Below are 18,000 nucleotides of genomic sequence, written 5' to 3'. Positions count from 1 at the left end.
GACTGATTTACATCTTTTAGTCAGTCATATGCTCATGAATCGGGGACTCAATAGTCAGAGGAACAGACAGGACATTCTGTGGACTTGAACGGGACACGGGATGATAGCTTTCCTCCCAGGTGCCAGCATTAGGGTCACCTCGGATTGCATCCACAACATTTTGGAGAGTGAGGGAAAGCAGGCAGATGTCTTGGTACATATTGGTACCAATGACATAGGAAGGAAAAGCAAAGAGGTCCTGAAAAGAGAATTTAGAGAGCAACGTAGAAAGTTGAGAAGCAGAACCTCCCGGGTAGTAATTTCTGGATTGCTGCCTGTGCCACGCAGCAGTGAGGATAGAAACAGGACCATTTGGCAGATTAATGTGTAGACGAGAAGCTGGTGCAGCAGGCAGGGCTTCAGGTTCTTGTATCATTGGGATCTCTTCTGGGGGAGACCTGACCCGTTCAGAAGTGACAGGTTGCACCTGAACCCGAGGGGAACCAGAGTGAAAGGATTCAGGATAGGATGGATTGTAAAAAAGCAAAGGTAGGAAACAGTCAGACTGTCAGGTAGAGCAGGCAGATGACAGAACATAATTGCAGCCAGCAGGGTATCAGTGCATGAGGGATGCAGAATTAAAAAGGGTAGCAAAAGTAGCCCACAAAGTGTTATATCTCAATGCGTGGAGTATAAGAAATAAGGTGGATGATGATGTTGCACTTTTACAGGTTGTTGGGTATGATGTTGTGGCCATCACTGAATCATGGCTGAAGGATGGTTGTAGTTGGGAGCTGAATGTCCAAGGTTACAGGTTGTATCAGAGTGATAGGAAGGTAGACAGAGGGGGTGGTTTGGCCCTGCCGGTAAAGAATGGCATCAAATCAGTATAAAGATGTGACATAAGATCAGAAGAAGTTGAATCCTTGTGGGTTGAGTTAGGAAACTGCAAGGGTAAAAGGACCCTGATGGCAGTTATATACAGGCCTCCCAACAGTAGCTGTGATGTGGACCACAGGTTACAACAGGAAATAGAAAAGGTGAGACAAAAGGGGAATGATATGAGAGGAATGGGAGATTTCAAAATGCATGTTGATTGGGAAACTCAGGTTGGTAATGAATGCCTAATACGGCATTTTAGAGCAGAGTATCATTGAGCCGACTGGGGAATCAACTATACTGGATTGGGTGTTATGTAATGAACCGGAGGTGATTAGGGGGCTTTAGGTAAAAGAACCCTTAGGAGAAGTGATCACAATGTGATTGAGTTCGACTTGAAATTTGATAGGGAGAAAGTAAAGTTTGACATAGTAGTGTTTCAGTGGAGGAAAGGAGTGGTATGAGAGCGGAACTGGCCAAAGTAAATTGGAAGGAGATGCTGGTGGGGATGACAACAGAGCAGCAATGGCATGAGTTTCTAGGAAAAATGAGGAAGGAGCAGGATAGCTGTACTCCAAAAACTAAGAAATATTCAAATGGCAAAATACTACAACCGTGGCTGACAAGGGAAGTCAAAGCTATTGTAAAAGCAAAAGAGGGCATACAACAAAGCAAAAATTTGTGGAAAGAAAGGGGATTGGAAGGCTTTTAAAACCCTGCAAGAGCAACTACAAGAATCATTAGGAGGGAAAAGATGAAATATGAAAGTAAGCTAACAAACAATATCAAAGAGGATAGTAAAAGCTTTTACAAATGTATAAAAAAAAGGAGAAATGACACTGGATATAGGACCACTAGAAAATGAGGCTGGTGAAACAACAGGGGCCAGGGAGATGGCTGCTGAACTAAATGAGTATTTCGCATAACTCTTCACTGTGAAAGACACTAGCAGTATGCCAGGTGTTGAAGAGTGTGAGGAAAGAGAATCAGAATCAGGTTTATTATCACCAACATGTGACGCGAAATTTGCTAACTTAGCAGCAGCAGTTCAATGCAATACATAATCTAGCAGAGAGAGGAAAAATAATAAAATAAAAAATAATAATAAATAAACAAGTAAATCAATCATGTATATTGAATAGATTCAAAAAACGTACAAAAACAAAAATACTGTATATCTTTTTAAAAAAGTGAAGGTGTGTCCAAAAATTCAATGTCCATTTAGGAATTGAATGGCAGAGGGGAAGAAGCTGTTCCTGAATCGCTGAGTGTGTGCCTTCAGGCCTCTGTAGTTCCTACCTGCTGTAACAGTGAGAAAAGGGCATGCCCTGGGTGCTGGAGGTCTTTAATAATGGATGTTGCCTTTCTGAGACACCGCTCCCTAAAGATGTTCTGGTACTTTGTAGGCTAGTGCCCAAGATGGAGCTGACTAGATTTACATCCTTCTGCAGCTTTTTTCGGTCCTGTGCAGTAGCCCCTCCATACCAGACAGTGATGCAGCCTGTCAGAATGCTCTCCACGGTACAACTGTAGAAGTTTTTGAGAGTATTTGTTGACATGCCAAATCGCTTCGAACTCCTAATAAAGTATAGCCGCTGTCTTGCCTTCTTTATGACTACTTCAGTGTGTTGGGACCAGGTTAGATCCTCAGAGATCTTGATACCCAGGAACTTGAAACTGCTCACTCTCTCCACTTCTGATCCCTCTGAGGATTGGTATGTATTTCTTCGTCTTACCCTTCCTGAAGTCCACAATCAGCTCTTTCATCTTACTGACGTTGAGTACCAGGTTGTTGCTGCGGCAACACTCCACTAGTTGGCATATCTCACTCCTGTACACCCTCTCGTCACCATCTGAGATTCTACCAACAATAGTTGTATCGTCAGCTAATTTCATCATCATCATCAGGTGCCATGCCCAGTTTGAGCTTTGACTGCCATGGCCCACACACTCCTGTTTCAGGTCAAGTGGATCAATTCATTGGTATTCATTTCCAGTTCTCTGTCTGCTGTCTCCATCATCATTTGTCTTTGCCTTCTTCCCTTCAATCTTTCCCATAATTACCGTGGATTCTAACTCCTCTTTCCTAATCACATGTCCAATGAAGTTACGTTGCCTTTTCATGATCTCATACATAATTTCTCTTTTTGGGTTTGCTTTGTTCATGACATCCTCGTTAGATATTTGTTTCATCCATGATATTCTTTGCATCCTCCTCAAAAACCACATCTCTGCTCCTTCAATTCATTTCCTCATGTTACTAGATATTGTCCAACATTCTGAGCCATATATCATAACCAGATAAATGTAACATTTCAGTACTCTGAGGCAGATTGTAATGCCTAGTTTAGTATTGGTCAGTATACTCTTCATTCTCGTAAAGGTGTCTTTTGCCATCCCTATTCTTCTTTTGATGTCCATGTTGCACCTGCCATCTGATGTCACCCAGCTTCCTAAGTTGCAAAGGTTCTGTACTTGTTTTATGTCTTCCCTGTTTATTTTCAGCCTGCAGATAGGATTCTCCTTCTTTTTGGATATCACCATACATTCTGCCTTTTTGTAATTGATAGATAGACCCATTTTTGCACTTTCTTCAAGAACTATATCAATTAAGTTTTGTAGTTCTTCCTCCGTACTTGCAATTAACACAGGGTCATCTGCATATCTGAAAATATTGATGTTTTCACCGCCAACTTTGATTCCCAAGATGTTTCTTATTTTTTGTAATATTGTTTCACTGTACACATTAAACAAATCAGGGAGAAAACACACCCTTGTCTAACTCCTCTCTTGATTTTCGTAAACTGACTCACTTCTCCATCTATTCTTACAGCAGCAGTTTGTTCCCACCTTAGGCGGAGGTCTTTCGAATCTAAATCTAGAGTCTCCTGTAATATTTCAAATAACTTATTGTGCTTCACTTTATCAAAAGCTTTTGTGTAGTCGATAAAACAAACAAACAAACCTTTTTGCACTTGAATAGCTCGTTCTGATAGTATCCTTAACATCAATATTGCGTTTCTTGTACCTTTGTCTCTCACAAAACCACATTGTTCTTTACCTAATTCACCTTGTATTTTACTTTTAGCTCTTGTCATCAAAATTCTTGGAAGTATCTTAGTGATATGACTCATTAAACTTCTGGTCCTATTAATTCACATTCTATTGCTCCAGGTTTCTTAGCAAGAGTGATAAATACTGATTTTTTTTCCATCTCTTCTGGTATTATTCCGGTCTCATAAATGTCATTGATTAAATCAATAAGTTTTTCAATTCCATAATTTTCAAAGGCAATAATTTGTTCTATCACTAATTCATCAGGACCTGCTGCCTTTCCTTTCTTCATCTTATTTATTGCATTACAAGCTTTAGATTTTAAAATACTTGGACCTTCAATGTTCTTCTTAATTTCTGGTTTTTCGCCTCGATCGTCTTCAAACAATTCCTGAATAAACTCAGTCCTTGTATTTTACTTTTAGCTCTTGTCATCAAAATTCTTGGAAGTATCTTAGTGATATGACTCATTAAACATATGGTCCTATTAATTCACATTCTATTGCTCCAGGTTTCTTTGGAAGAGTGATAAATACTGATTTTTTCCATCTCTTCTGGTATTATTCCGGTCTCATAAATGTCATTGATTAAATCAATAAGTTTTTCAATTCCATAATTTTCAAAGGCAATAATCTGTTCTATCACTAATTCATCAGGACCTGCTGCCTTTCCTTTCTTCATCTTATTTATTGCATTACAAGCTTTAGATTTTAAAATACTTGGACCTTCAATGTTCTTCTTAATTTCTGTTTTTTCGCCTCGATTGTCTTCAAACAATTCCTGAATAAACTCAGTCCGTCTGTTCATAATCTCATCTTTTTCCATGATAATGGTACCGTCCTTTGCTTTCAAATATCCACCTGAAGAACAGAGGAGCTTTTTACCAGTGATATTCTTGATTTGTTGATGGAACCTTTTTGGATCAGTAATTCCTGGTTTAACCATTCTCTTTGGCTTTTTGACATAAGCTTTTAACTTTTTTATCTACGGACTTATATTCTATAGGGTTTGCTCTCTTCAGTCTCCTTTCTTCCACTAGATTTATTCTTTGTGCTTTTTTCTTTTTCAGGAATCACTGTCTTTGCTGATTCTACCAAGGCATCCTTCAGAGAGTTAAACTTCATTTCTACATGATTGCTATTATCTTCAACAGATTCTATTTCTAGACTTTAAAATCGATTCCTTACTTCAATTGTAAACTTTTGTCTCAAGTTTTCTTCTTTAATTATTTGCAAGTAGTCAAGGGATTGTTTTTGCTTCTTTAGTTTTTTAAGTTTTACTTTTACATGGCATATTACTGGGTTATGGTCACTATTACAGTCTGCACCTGGATATGTTTTGCATTGAGTCACTGAGTTTCTAAATCTTTGGTTTATAGTAATAAAGTCAATTGGATTTCTTGTGTTATCACCTGGACTTTTCCAGGTCCACAAGCATCTTGGATGCTCTTTAAAGTAGGTATTCATAATGACCTGATTATTCATCTTGCACCATTCTACCCATTTCTCACCTCTTTCATTTCTTTCCCCTAGTCCAAATTTTCCTATGGTATTTCCATCAACACCTTGTCCTACTTTAGCATTTAGATCTCCCATGACAATAACAATATCTTGAGATTTGTATCCATTCTTTGCTTGTTCAAGCTCTTCATAGAATTTATCTATATCCTCATTTGTTCCATCTGTTGTTGGTGCATATACCTGTATAATTGCTAAATCAAATGGTTGTCCTCTGAATTTAACAAGGAACACTCTTTCTGATATTGCCCAGTGTCCTAAAACACTTAATAGAAACATAGGAAACCTACAGCACAATACAGGCCCTTCAGCCCACAAAGTTGTGCCGAACATGTCCCTACCTTAGAAATTACTAGGCTTACCCATAGCCCACTATTTTTCTAAGCTCCATGTACGTATCCAAAAGTCTCTTAAAAGAGCTTATCGTATCCACCTCCACCACCATTGCCGGCAGCCCATTCCACGCACTCACCACTCTCTGCGTAAAAAACTTACCCCTGACATCCCCTCTGTACCTGCTTCCCAGCACCTTAAACCTGTGTCCTCTTGTGGCAATCATTTCAGCCCTGGGAAAAAAGCCTCTGACTATCCAAATAAATTAGTGTTTTATTTCTATTCTGACATGTTCCAGCACCTTCCAACGAACTTCACTAATTCTCATGATGTTAATTTTTAGTCCTTCCATTTCATTTATCACGTCCTGACGAAGGGTCTCAGCCTGAAACGTCGACTGTACCTCTTCCTAGAGATGCTGCCTGGTCTGCTGTGTTCACCAGCAACTTTGATGCGTGTTGCTTGAATTTCCAGCATCTGCAGAATTCCTCTTGTTTGAGTCATTTATCACATTGTCCAATTTTCCTGCTTGATATGGGGTTCTTACATTCCAAGTGGCAATAATTTTCTTTTGTGTTACTTGAATTTTATGAGCAGTAGCTTGATGACAGTCAGGGATCCCCGCTGCCCAGAATCAACCCTACCGAGCGAAACATCTTCAGAATTGTCTTGAAGATCATCTTGACGCTGTTGTTGTGCAATACATTTTGTGAGTTTGACCATGGTTTTCTGAGCATATAGATTCTAGGAAACCAAGTATCTAGCAATGGTGATTTTCTATTGCCTTCCGTTGGGCGAATGAAGAAATCGCCACTTCTCTTCCCAAATGTTCATCCGCCTGTATTATCGCCGTTGTTATTTGAGGGCGTAGCTCATCCGCCTTCTCCGTCATAAGTTCAGTTACTGAACCTGCCGGATCTGCCGTTGGCCTTCACTCAAATCCTGAGCAGGATTCCTCACAGGTGCTATCGTTCTGGGTCAGAGCGGCCCTGGGAGCAATGAATGACTAAGGGGTAACTCCACTTTCCCCAAAGCTCTGAAAGTCCCCAGTCAGAGCCTCATCACCAGTCAGAGCCTCATCACCGGTTGCAGTTTAGAGTCATACCCAGGACAGCAAATTTATAGATGGTATTTGAGCTATGCCTAGCCACACAGTCAGAGAGTAGAGCAGTGGGCTAAGCACACACTCCTGAGGTACACCAGTGTTTGTCGTCAGTGAAGAGGATACGTTATCACCAATCCCCACAGACTGTGGTGAGTGCAGTTACTACTATAAGGAAGAAGGCACTCAAAAAGTTGAAAGACCCAAGAGTACATGAGTCACCTGGGCCAGATGAACTCCACCCTAGGGTTCTGATTGTGGAGGCATTAGTAATGATCTCTCAAAACTCATTGGACTCTGGCACGGACTGGAAAATTGCAAATGTCACTCCACTCTTTAAGGAAGGTAGCAGAAAGGAATTCATAGACCAGTGGGCCTAACTTCAGTGGTTGGGAAGATGTCGAAGTCAATTGTTAAGCACAAGGTTATGGAGTACTTGGTGATGCAGAAGGCAGGACAAGCTCAGTATAGTTTCCTTAAGGGAAAATTTTGCCTGACAAATCTGTTGGAATTGTGTGAGGAGATTACACATAGGATAGATAAAGGGGATGCAGTAGATGCTGTATATTTGAACATATAGAAGGCCTTTGACAAGGTGCCACACATGAGGCTGCTTACCAAGTTAAGAGTTATAGGAAAGTTACTAACATGATTAGACCATTGGCTAATTGGTAGGAGGCAGCAAGTGTGAACAACAGGATTCTTTTCTGGTTGGCTGCCAGTGACTAGTGGTGTTCCGTAGGGGTCAGTGTTGGGACAGTTTCTTTTCATGCTGTATATCAATGATTTGGATGATGGAATAGATGGCTTTTTTGCCAAGTTTGCAGATGATTCGAAGACTAGTGGAGAGGCAGGTAGTGTTGAGGAAACACGTAGGCTGCAGAAAGGCTTAGTCAGTTTAGGAGAATTGGCAAGAAAGTGGCAAATTAAATACAATGTTGGAAAATGTATGGTCACGCACTTTGGTAGTAGAAATAAATGTGCAGAATATCTTCTAAACAGGGAGAAAATCCAGGAGAACGCACAAAACGCTGGAGGTCGGGCAGCATCCGTGAAAAAAAAATCAATGTTTCGGGCTGAGACCCTTCGTCAGGACTGTAGGGGGAGGGGCAGAGGCCCTATAAAGAAGGTGGGGGGAGGGTGGGAAGGAGAAGGCTGGTAGGTTCCAGGTGAAAAACCAGTAAGGAGAAAGATAAAGGGGTGGGGGAGGGGAAGCAGGGAGGTGATAGGCAGGAAGGGTGAAGAAGGAATAGGGGAAAACACAATGGGTAGTAGAACGAGGCAGAACCATGAGGGAGGTGATAGGCAGCTGGGGGAGGGGGCAGAGTGAAACTAGGATGGGGGAAGGAAATTGCCAGAAGTTGGAGAATTCAATGTTCATGCCGTTTTGTGAGTGTTGCTTTGACTCCAGCATCTGCAGAGTATTTTGTGTTGAGAAAATCCAGGAGACTGAGATGCAGATAGACTTGGGAGTCCTTGTGCAGAACACCCTAAAGGTTAACTTGCAAACGGAGTTGGTGGTGAGGAAGGCAAATGGCATGTTAGCATTTATCTGAAGAGGTCTGGAATACAAGAGCAGGGATGTGATGCTGAGGCTTTATAAGGAACTGGTGAGGCCTCACCTTGAGTATTGTGAATAGTTTTAGGCCCCTCGTCTTAGAAAAGATGTGCTAGCATTGGAGAGGGTCCAGAGGAGGTTCACAAGGATGATTCCAGGAATGAAAAGGTTATCAAATGAGGAACGTTTGATGGCTCTGGAACTTATAAGTATGAAGTGGGATCTCATTGAAACCTTACAAATGTTGAAAGGCATAGACAGTAAATGTGGAAAGGATGTTTCCCATGGTGGGAGAGTCTGGGACAAGAGGGCACAGCCTCAGGATAGAGGGGTGTCCATTTAAAACAGAGATGCGGAGAAATTTCTTTAGCCAGAAGCTGGCGAACTTGTGGCATTTATTACCATGGGCAGGTGTGGTGGCCAGATATTTGGGTGTATTTAAGGCAAAGCATGATCGGTTCTTGAAAGGTTACAGTGAGAAGTCTGGGGAGTGAGGCTGAAGAGGAGGAGAAAGGGATCAGCCATGATTGAATGGTGGGGCAGAATCGATGGACCAAATGGCCTAATTCTGTTCCTTTTTGTATGGATATGAATTATTTCAGTTAATGCCACCTTGCTGTCAGCCTCAAGCAGTCTGGCCATTCTCCTCTGACCTCGTTCATGAACAAGCCGTTTTGTCCACTGAACCATTACTCACTGGATGTGTTTTGTTTTCCTTACCATTTGATATGTGGCCAAGTGGTTAAGGCATTGGACTAGCGATCTGAAGGTCGTGAGTTCGAGCCCCAGCCGAGGGAACGTGTTGTGTCCTTGAGCAAGACACTTAATCACACGTTGCTCTGCAACGACACTGGTGCCAAGCTGTATGGGTCCTAATGCCCTTCCCATGGACAACATTGGTGTCGTGGAGAGGGGAGACTTGCAGCATGGGCAACTGCCCGTCTTCCATACAACCTTGCCCAGGCCTGCGCCCTGGAGAGTGAAGACTTTCCAGGCGCAGATCCATGGTCTCGCAAGACTAACGGATGCCTTTACTTTACTTTGATATTTGCATCAATGAGCAGACATACTGTCTAAAGGGGGAGGGAGCGGCTGGCAGATGGGGACAAAAGAGGGGGAAGAGGGAGGTGACGGGGGGGGAGAGGGAGGTGCCCGGGGGTGGGGAAAGAGGGAGGCGACGGGAGGGCGAAGAGGGAGGTGACGGGAGGGCGAAGAGGGAGGCGACGGGGTAGATGGGCTGAGGGGGGAGGATTGGTTGGGGTGGGGGGGGTTGAAGAGGGGTTTGCCATGTTTTCACAGGTCTCTCGTTGGTTAAACATTACCTGGAAACTGTGTAAATTTCTGAAGCTGGCAAAGCTCTTATTTTGACCAAAGTCGACTTGTTCTTCTTGTAAGTGTCCATGTCTGCACTGATAATAACACAAAAAGGCAGATAATTGAAAGTGAGGTTCAGACTTGTTTACTAGTTCAAGTTTAGAGTCTCCATGAGCCCGAGACGAGGAAGCAGGCAGATGCACTATTTCTATACTGTATGAAGACTAGTAGTAGTAGTCATACTTTATTAATCCTGGGAACACTGATAATTATTTAAATATAAGCATGGAATTGGCCTTTCAGGACACTTTGAGTCGAATCGCCCAGAAACCCCCAACAATCCCAATTAAGCCTAACATAATCACCGGACAATTTACTAACTAGTTAACCTATCAGGTATGTCTCTGGTGTCTGGGAGGATACGGAAACACCCAGAGAAAACACATGGGGAGAATGTCCAGAGTCTCCTTACAGAGGATTCCGGAACAGAACTATGAAATCCAACACAACCAGTTGCTACAGGGACACACAAACCTATACCCAGTCACACAAGCAACACTTGTCCATTAGGAGAATCACAGTCACACAGACAACATTTGGAAGGATTAATAGAAGAGCAGATTCTTATTTAAATGGTGAAAGACGGCTGTTGTGCAGAGGGACTTGGGGGTGCTTGTGCATGAATCACAAAAAGTTGGCTTGCAGGTACAACAGGTTATTAAGAAGGCAAACGGAATGTTGGCCTTCATTGCTAGAGGGATTGAACTCAAGAGCAGGGAGGTCATGCTGCAACTATACAGGGTACTGGTGAGGCCGCACCTGGAGTACTGTGTGCAGTTCTGGTCTCCATACTTGAGGAAGGATATACTGGCTTCAGAGGCAGTGCAGAGGTGGTTCACCAGGTTGATTCCAGAGATGAAGGGGTTGACCTATGAGGAGAGATTGAGTCACCTGGGACTATACTCTCTGGAGTTCAGAAGAATGAGAGGGGATCTTATGGAAACATACAAAATTTTGAAAGGGATAGATAAGATAGAACATAGAATAGTACAGCACAGTAAGGCCCTTCGGCCCACAATATTGTGCCGACCCTCAAACCCTGCCTCCCATATAACCCCCCACCTTAAATTCCTCCAAATACCTGTCTAGTAGTCTCTTAAACTTCACTAGTGTATCTGCCTCCACCACTGACTCAGGCAGTGCATTCCACGCACCAACCACTCTCTGAGTAAAAAACCTTCCTCTAATATCCCCCTTGAACTTCCCACCCCTTACCTTAAAGCCATGTCCTCTTGTATTGAGCAGTGGTGCCCTGGGGAAGAGGCGCTGGCTATCCATTCTATCTATTCCTCTTATTATCTTGTACACCTCTATCATGTCTCCTCTCATCCTCCTCCTCTCCAAAGAGTAAAGCCTTAGCTCCCTTAATCTCTGATCATAATGCATACTCTCGAAACCAGGCAGCATCCTGGTAAATCTCCTCTGTACCCTCTCCAATGCTTCCATATCCTTCCTATAGTGAGGCGACCAGAACTGGACACAGTACTCCAAGTGTGGCCTAACCAGAGTTTTATAGAGCTGCATCATTACCTCGTGACTCTTAAACTCTATCCCTCGACTTATGAAAGCTAACACCCCATAAGCTTTCTTAACTACCCTATCCACCTGTGAGGCAACTTTCAGGGATCTGTGGACATGTAACCCCAGATCCCTCTGCTCCTCCACACTACCAAGTATCCTGCCATTTACTTTGTACTCTGCCTTGGAGTTTGTCCTTCCAAAGTGTACCACCTCACACTTTTCCGGGTTGAACTCCATCTGCCACTTCTCAGCCCACTTCTGCATCCTATCAATGTCTCTCTGCAATCTTCGACAATCCTCTACACTATCTACAACACCACCAACCTTTGTGTCATCTACAAACTTGCCAACCCACCCTTGTACCCCCACATGCAGGTCGTTAATACAAGTCACAAAAAGCAGAGGTCCCAGAAAAATTCCTTGTGGGACACCACGAGTCACAACCATCCAATCCGAATGTACTCCCTCCTCCATGATCCTCTGCTTTCTGCAGGCAAGCCAATTCTGAATCCACCCAGCCAAACTTCCCTGGATCCCATGCCTTCTAACATCCTGAATAAGCCTACCGTGTGGAACCTTGTCAAATGCCCTAATGAAATCCATGTAGATCACATCCACTGCACTACCCTCATCTATATGCCTGGTCACCTCTTCAAAGAACTCCATCAGGCTTGTTAGACACGATTTGCCCTTCACAAAACCATGATTCTCTAAATGCCTATAGATCCTATCTCTAAGAATCTTTTCCAACAGCTTTCCCACCACAGACATAAGGCTCACTGGTCTATATTTACCCGGACTATCCCTACTACCTTTTTTGAACAAGGGGACAACATTTGCCTCCCGCAAAGTGGTAAACTTTGGAAGGACAAACATTCCCGTGGACAACGAGGACATAAAGATCCTAGCCAGAGGCTCAGCAATCTCTTCCCTCGCCTCGTGGAGCAGCCTGGGGAATATTCTGTCAGACTCCGGGGACTTTTCCGTCCTAATGTATTTTAACAACTCCAACACCTCCTCTCCCTTAATATCAACATGCTCCAGAACATCAACCTCACTCATATTGTCCTCACCATCATCAAGTTCCCTCTCATTGGTGAATACCGAAGAGAAGTATTGATTGAGGACCTCGCTCACTTCCACAGCCTCCAGGCACATCTTCCCACCTTTATCTCTAATCGGTCCTACCTTCACTCCTGTCATCCTTTTGTTCTTCACATAATTGAAGAATGCCTTGGGGTTTTCCTTTACCCTACTCGCCAAGGCCTTCTCATGCCCCCTTCTTGCTCTCCTCAGCCCCTTCTTAAGCTCCTTTCTTGCTTCCCTATATTCCTCAATAGACCCATCTAATCCTTGCTTCCTAAACCTCATGTATGCTGCCTTCTTCCACCTGACTAGATTTTCCACCTCACTTGTCATCCATGGTTCCTTCACCCTACCATTCATTATCTTCCTCACCGGGACAAATTTATCCCCAACATCCTGCAGGAGATCTCTAAACATCAACCACATGTCCATAGTACATTTCCCTGCAAAAACATCATCCCAATTCACACCCGCAAGTTCTAGCCTTATGGCCTCATAATGGCATTCCCCCTGGTCGGTCTGTCCACATACTGTGATAGGAATCCGTCCTGGACACTCTTAACAAATTCTGCCCCATCTAAATCCTTGGAACTAATCAGGTGCCAATCAATATTAGGGAAGTTAAAGTCACCCATGATAACAACCCTGTTATTTTTGCACCTTTCCAAAATCTGCCTCCCAATCTGCTCCTTGGTATTTCTGCTGCTACCAGGGGGCCTATAGAATACCCCCAATAGAGTAACTGCTCCCTTCCTGTTCCTGACTTCCACCCATATTGACTCAAAAGAGGATCCTGCTACATTACCCACCCTTTCTGTTGCTGTAATAGTATCCCTGACCAGTAATGCCACCCCTCCTCTCCTTTTCCACCCTCTCTATCCCTCTTAAAACACTGAAATCCAGGAATATTGAGAATCCATTCCTGCCCTGGTGCCAGCCAAGTCTCTGTAATGGCCACTACATCATAATTCCATGTATGTATCCAAGCTCTCAGTTCATCACCTTTGTTCCTGATGCTTCTTGCATTGAAGTACACGCATTTTAGCCCTTCTACCTTACTATCTTTACACCCTTTATTCTGCTTTCCTTTCCTCAAAGCCTCTTTATACGTTAGATCTGGCTTTACTCCATGCACTAGTAAAGAATGGCATCAAATCAGTAGAAGGATGTGACATAGGAACAGAAGATGTTAATTCCTTGTGTGTTGAGTTAAGAAACTGCAAGGGTAAAAGGACGTTGATGGCAGTTACATACAGGCCTCCCAACAGTGGCTGCGAGGTGTACCACAGGTCACAACAGAAAATAGAAAAGGCGAGTCAAAAGGGCAATGTTATGGTAGTCATGGGAGGTTTTAACATGCAAGTCGATTGGATCTCAAGAGAGTGAGTTTGTTGAATGCTTACGAGATGGCTTTTTAGAGCAGTTTGTCATTGAGCCTACTAGGGGATCAGCTATACTGGATTGGGTGGTATATAATGAACCGTAATTAGAGACAGGCACTGGGTAGTTGACATTACAGCTACTTTATACTGTATTAGAGACAGGTATCAGGCAGTTGACATTGACTTGTTTCCATAATAGAATGCAAAGAAACAGCAAAGAGTCATAGAAACATACAGCACAGAAGTCGGCCCATCTAGTCTGTGCAAATGATTTAAAAACTGCCTAGTCCCATCAACCCGCACCTAGATCATAGCCCTCCATATCTCAACTATTCATGTACCTATCCAAACTTCCCTTAAACATTTAAATCAAGTTCCAATGCACCACTTTCACAGCAGCTCGTTCCACATTCACAGGATCCATCTGAGTGAAAAGCTTTCCTCTCATGCTCCTATTAAACTTTTTACCTTTCACCCTTAACTCATGACCTCTAGTTGTAGTCCCACCCTACCTCACTGGAAAAAGCCTGCTTGCATTTACCCTATCTATAATCCTCATAATTTTGTATCCCTCTCTCAAATTATCTCTCAGCCTTGTGTTCTAAGGGATAAAGTCCTAAACTATTCAATCTTTTCTCATAACTCAGGTCCTCCATTTCAGCAATATCCTCGTAAATTTTCTGTATTCTTTCACCACATTTACATTTTTCCTGTAGGTAGGTAACCAAAACTACGCATAATAATCTAAATTATGTATACAACTTCAACATAACATCCCAACTCCTGCACTCACTTTGATTATGAAGCTCAATGTGTCAAAAGCCTTCTTAATGACCTGTCAACCTGTGCTGCCACTTTCAATGGATTATGGACCTGTATTTCCAGATCCCTTTGTTCTACCACACTCCTCAATGCCCTTTCACTGTGCAAGACCTACCCTGGTTGGTCTTACTGAAGCGCAATACCTTGTACTTGTCTGCATTAAATTCCATCTGCCATCTCTCAACCCATTTTTTTAAAGCTTGTCCAGATTCCACTGCAAGCCCTGCTAGCCTTCCTCGCTGTCCACTACACCCCCGGTATCATCCACAAATTTGCTGATCCAGTTAATCACGTTATCACCCAGATCACTGATAGAGATGACAAACAACAGACCCAGCACAGATTCCTGCGGCACTCCACTAGTCACAGACCTCCAGTCAGAGAGGCGACCATCTACTACCACTCGCAAACAAAAGAAAATCTGCAGATGCTGGAAGTCCAAGCAACACACACAAAATGCCAGAAACACAGCAAGAACTTAACAGGCCAGGCGGCATCCTTGGAAAAGGGTACAATCGATGTTTCAGGCTGAAACCTGCCGAGCTCAAATGCAGTAAGTTGTGGAAAAATTGCTAGTCCCAGTGGAGAGACGAATGTTGTCCACAATGAAAAATCTGTTTAAAAAAACCCAAAGCCATATATTTTGTTCAAAGCAGTTGTGTGCAAATTGAAGGGCAAGTCAAAATTACAATCAAATATCATGATAAACACATCTTGGTATTTCCCTTGGCTGTGCATCATTACTTACTGTTCTTTACTGCAAAGATAAAGCACATTCCCACAATGGATAGGTAAATCATCACTGCAGATACGATTGTTACAGCAATATCACCATATGGATAAATGCACATTTTAACTGCAGATAAAAAATATCACAGCCTAAGTTAGAATGTCATCAGATCCATGGAGAGAATACTCAGTTTTCAGAATTACTGTGAAGTTATTTTTCAATGCTATAAGATTGTGCCAGTGGCAGTTCTGTTGGTATCTCTACAGGCACCAAAGAAGCATGACACTGACTGAATGCAGTTATAGTCATCAGTGTGGGAGTAAACCCTTTCACTCAACCCGCCTGTGCCAGCCATGGTGCCCATCTAAGCTCATCCAATTTGCCCGTGGCCTCCTCTTGTGCCATGATGAGGCTACCCTTAGGGTGGAGGAGCAACGCCTTATATTCCGTCTGCCTAGACTCCCACCAGATGACATGAACAGCAATTTCTTCTTCCGGTTAAAAAATATTCCTTCCCCTCCCCTCTTCTTCTATTCCTCACTTTGGCCCCTTACTACTACTTACCTGCCTATCACCTTCCCTGGGTCCCCTCCTCCTTCCCTTTCTCCAATAGTTCACCCTCCTCTCGTATCAGATTCCTTCATCTTTCCCACCCACCTGGCTTCACCCATCACCTTTTAGCTATCCTCCTTCCCCACCTCCCCAACTTTCTGTTCCGGCGTCTTCCCCCTTCCTTTCCAGTCCTGAAGAAGGGTCTCAGCCCAAAATGGCGACTCTTTATTCATTTCCGTAGATACTGCCTGAACTGCTGGGTTCCTGCAGCATTTTGTGCATGTTGCTTTGGATATCCAGCATTTGTACAATTTCTCATGTTTATTCCATATACTATTTTTTAAGCACTCTATCTATTTGCATTTCAGGGAGCTATGAATTTCACCCCAAGATTTCCCTGTATTACAACGTTCCTAAGGGTCCTGCAATTAACAGCAAAATACAACAGCTGATACTGGCTTCCAGTAACCTTCATCAGCTCTATCTATGCCCAAATTGCAAATCACTTACATCCTGCAATACCCTTCCATTACCCTTTCTTGCTATCTGCAACTCAATTTTCATGTCATATTGAAACTTTTTAACAAGACCACCTAGATTTTCATCCAGATCATTAATATATATTACAAACAGCAGAGGTCCCAGCCTAATCAGATTGCAGCTTATGTCACACCTGCCTTCATTGGTCAGGGCACTGGGGGAGGGAACGTCGACTCAGACCATGAGAGGCCTGCGTCCGGCATTTTCATGCCTTGAGTACAAGAATAAGGAAGTCATATTACTGCTGCTGCATTTAAAACTTTGGTTAGGCAATACTTTATTGTCTCTATTGTTTGTAGTTCTCATCGCCCCATTACAGGAAGGATGTGAAAGCTTTAAACAGGATGCAGAAAAGGTTTACCTAGATGCTGCCTGGATTATGAGAAATGAACACACAGGGAGAGGCTGAACAAACCTCAAATAGTAGAAGGCATGCTGAAGGTGATGGATGAGAAGTTGAAAGGAGACGTGTGGAGGAGGTTTTTGTTGGTGTCTGGAATGGGCCACCAGGAGTGGGGTACAATACTGGTGTTTAAGGTGCTATTAGACAGATATAGGAATACGCAGGGAATGAAGAGAATCAGATTACTTTAGTGTTATGTTCAGTCAAGGCATTGTGGGCTGAAGGGCCTGTTCCTGTACTGTTTTATGTTTTAGGTTCAATGATCCTTGCAGAAAATAACTGGACACAGACCTACAGACTGAAAAATAGCCTCCAGCTCTACCCTTTTCAACAATCAAGCCAAGTTCGATCTATTTACCAACTTACCATGGATCCCACATGACTCAATCTTCTGGAGCAGCCTACCATGAAGGACCTTGTCAAATCCTTTACCAAGGTCCATGCAAACAACATCCACTGTCCTACTGGCATCAATCATCTTCATCACTTCCTCACAAATCCGAATCAAATTTGTGAGACAGGACTTCGACTGCACAGAGCAATGTTGACCATCCCTAAAATTCCCAGGCTTTTCCAAATGCAGATACATTCTGTCCCTAAGAATCATCTATAGTACATTCCCTACCATTGAATAAGGCTCACTACCCACAATTTCCCAGTTTATTCCTGTTAACCATTTTAAAAACTAGAATAACATTGGCTTTTCTCTAATCTTCTGGAATTTTGTTTAAAGCTAAAGATGATACAAAGATTACATCCAAGGCCACAGCAATCACCTCTCTTGCTTCCCTTATTATCGTGGGATAAATCCCATCAGACTCTGGGGTCTTATCCACCTTCAAAATGCTGGAGGAACTCAGCAGGCCAGGCAGCATCTATGGAAAGGAATAAAAAGTCAACATTTCAGGCCAAACCCTTCATCAGAACTTGGAAAAAGAACAGTAGGAAGGTGGGGGAGGGGAGGAACTAGTACAAGGTGGTAGGTGACAGGTGAAACCAGGAGAGGGGGTGGCGGATTGAAGTAAAGACCTGGGAAGTTGATTAGTGAAAGAGATAAAGGGCTGGAGGAGGGGGAATCTGATAGGGGAGGGTAGAACACCAAGGAAGAAAGGGAAGGAGGAGGGGAACCAGAGGGGAGTGATGGACAGGTAAGCAAACAAATGAGAGG

At 43.0% G+C, this 18,000-nt stretch overlaps 1 protein-coding gene across 5 annotated transcripts in view; it reads right to left on the bottom strand.

Moving 5' to 3' along the window:
* The window catches only part of LOC134346070 (hepatic and glial cell adhesion molecule-like), a 91,303-nt gene that overhangs the window by 1,775 nt on the left and 71,528 nt on the right, over positions 1–18,000 (bottom strand). For 4 of the 5 annotated variants that reach the window (XM_063047367.1, XM_063047370.1, XM_063047368.1 and 1 more), the window contains 2 exons: positions 15,356–15,463; positions 9,745–9,831 (listed from right to left, as the gene is read on the bottom strand). In XM_063047367.1, coding sequence (XP_062903437.1) covers positions 9,782–9,831; positions 15,356–15,463 — 158 coding nt within the window. In that variant the 3' untranslated portion in view covers positions 9,745–9,781. The remainder of the gene's footprint in view (positions 1–9,744; positions 9,832–15,355; positions 15,464–18,000) is intronic. The other variant, XM_063047371.1, reaches the window with a different exon arrangement.

Source organism: Mobula hypostoma, chromosome 5 (genome assembly GCF_963921235.1).
Source record: "Mobula hypostoma chromosome 5, sMobHyp1.1, whole genome shotgun sequence".
Classification (NCBI taxonomy): Eukaryota; Metazoa; Chordata; class Chondrichthyes; order Myliobatiformes; family Myliobatidae; genus Mobula; species Mobula hypostoma.
The sequence above is the reverse complement of the archived record's forward strand: the minus strand, read 5'-3'. Positions and strand labels throughout refer to the sequence as shown.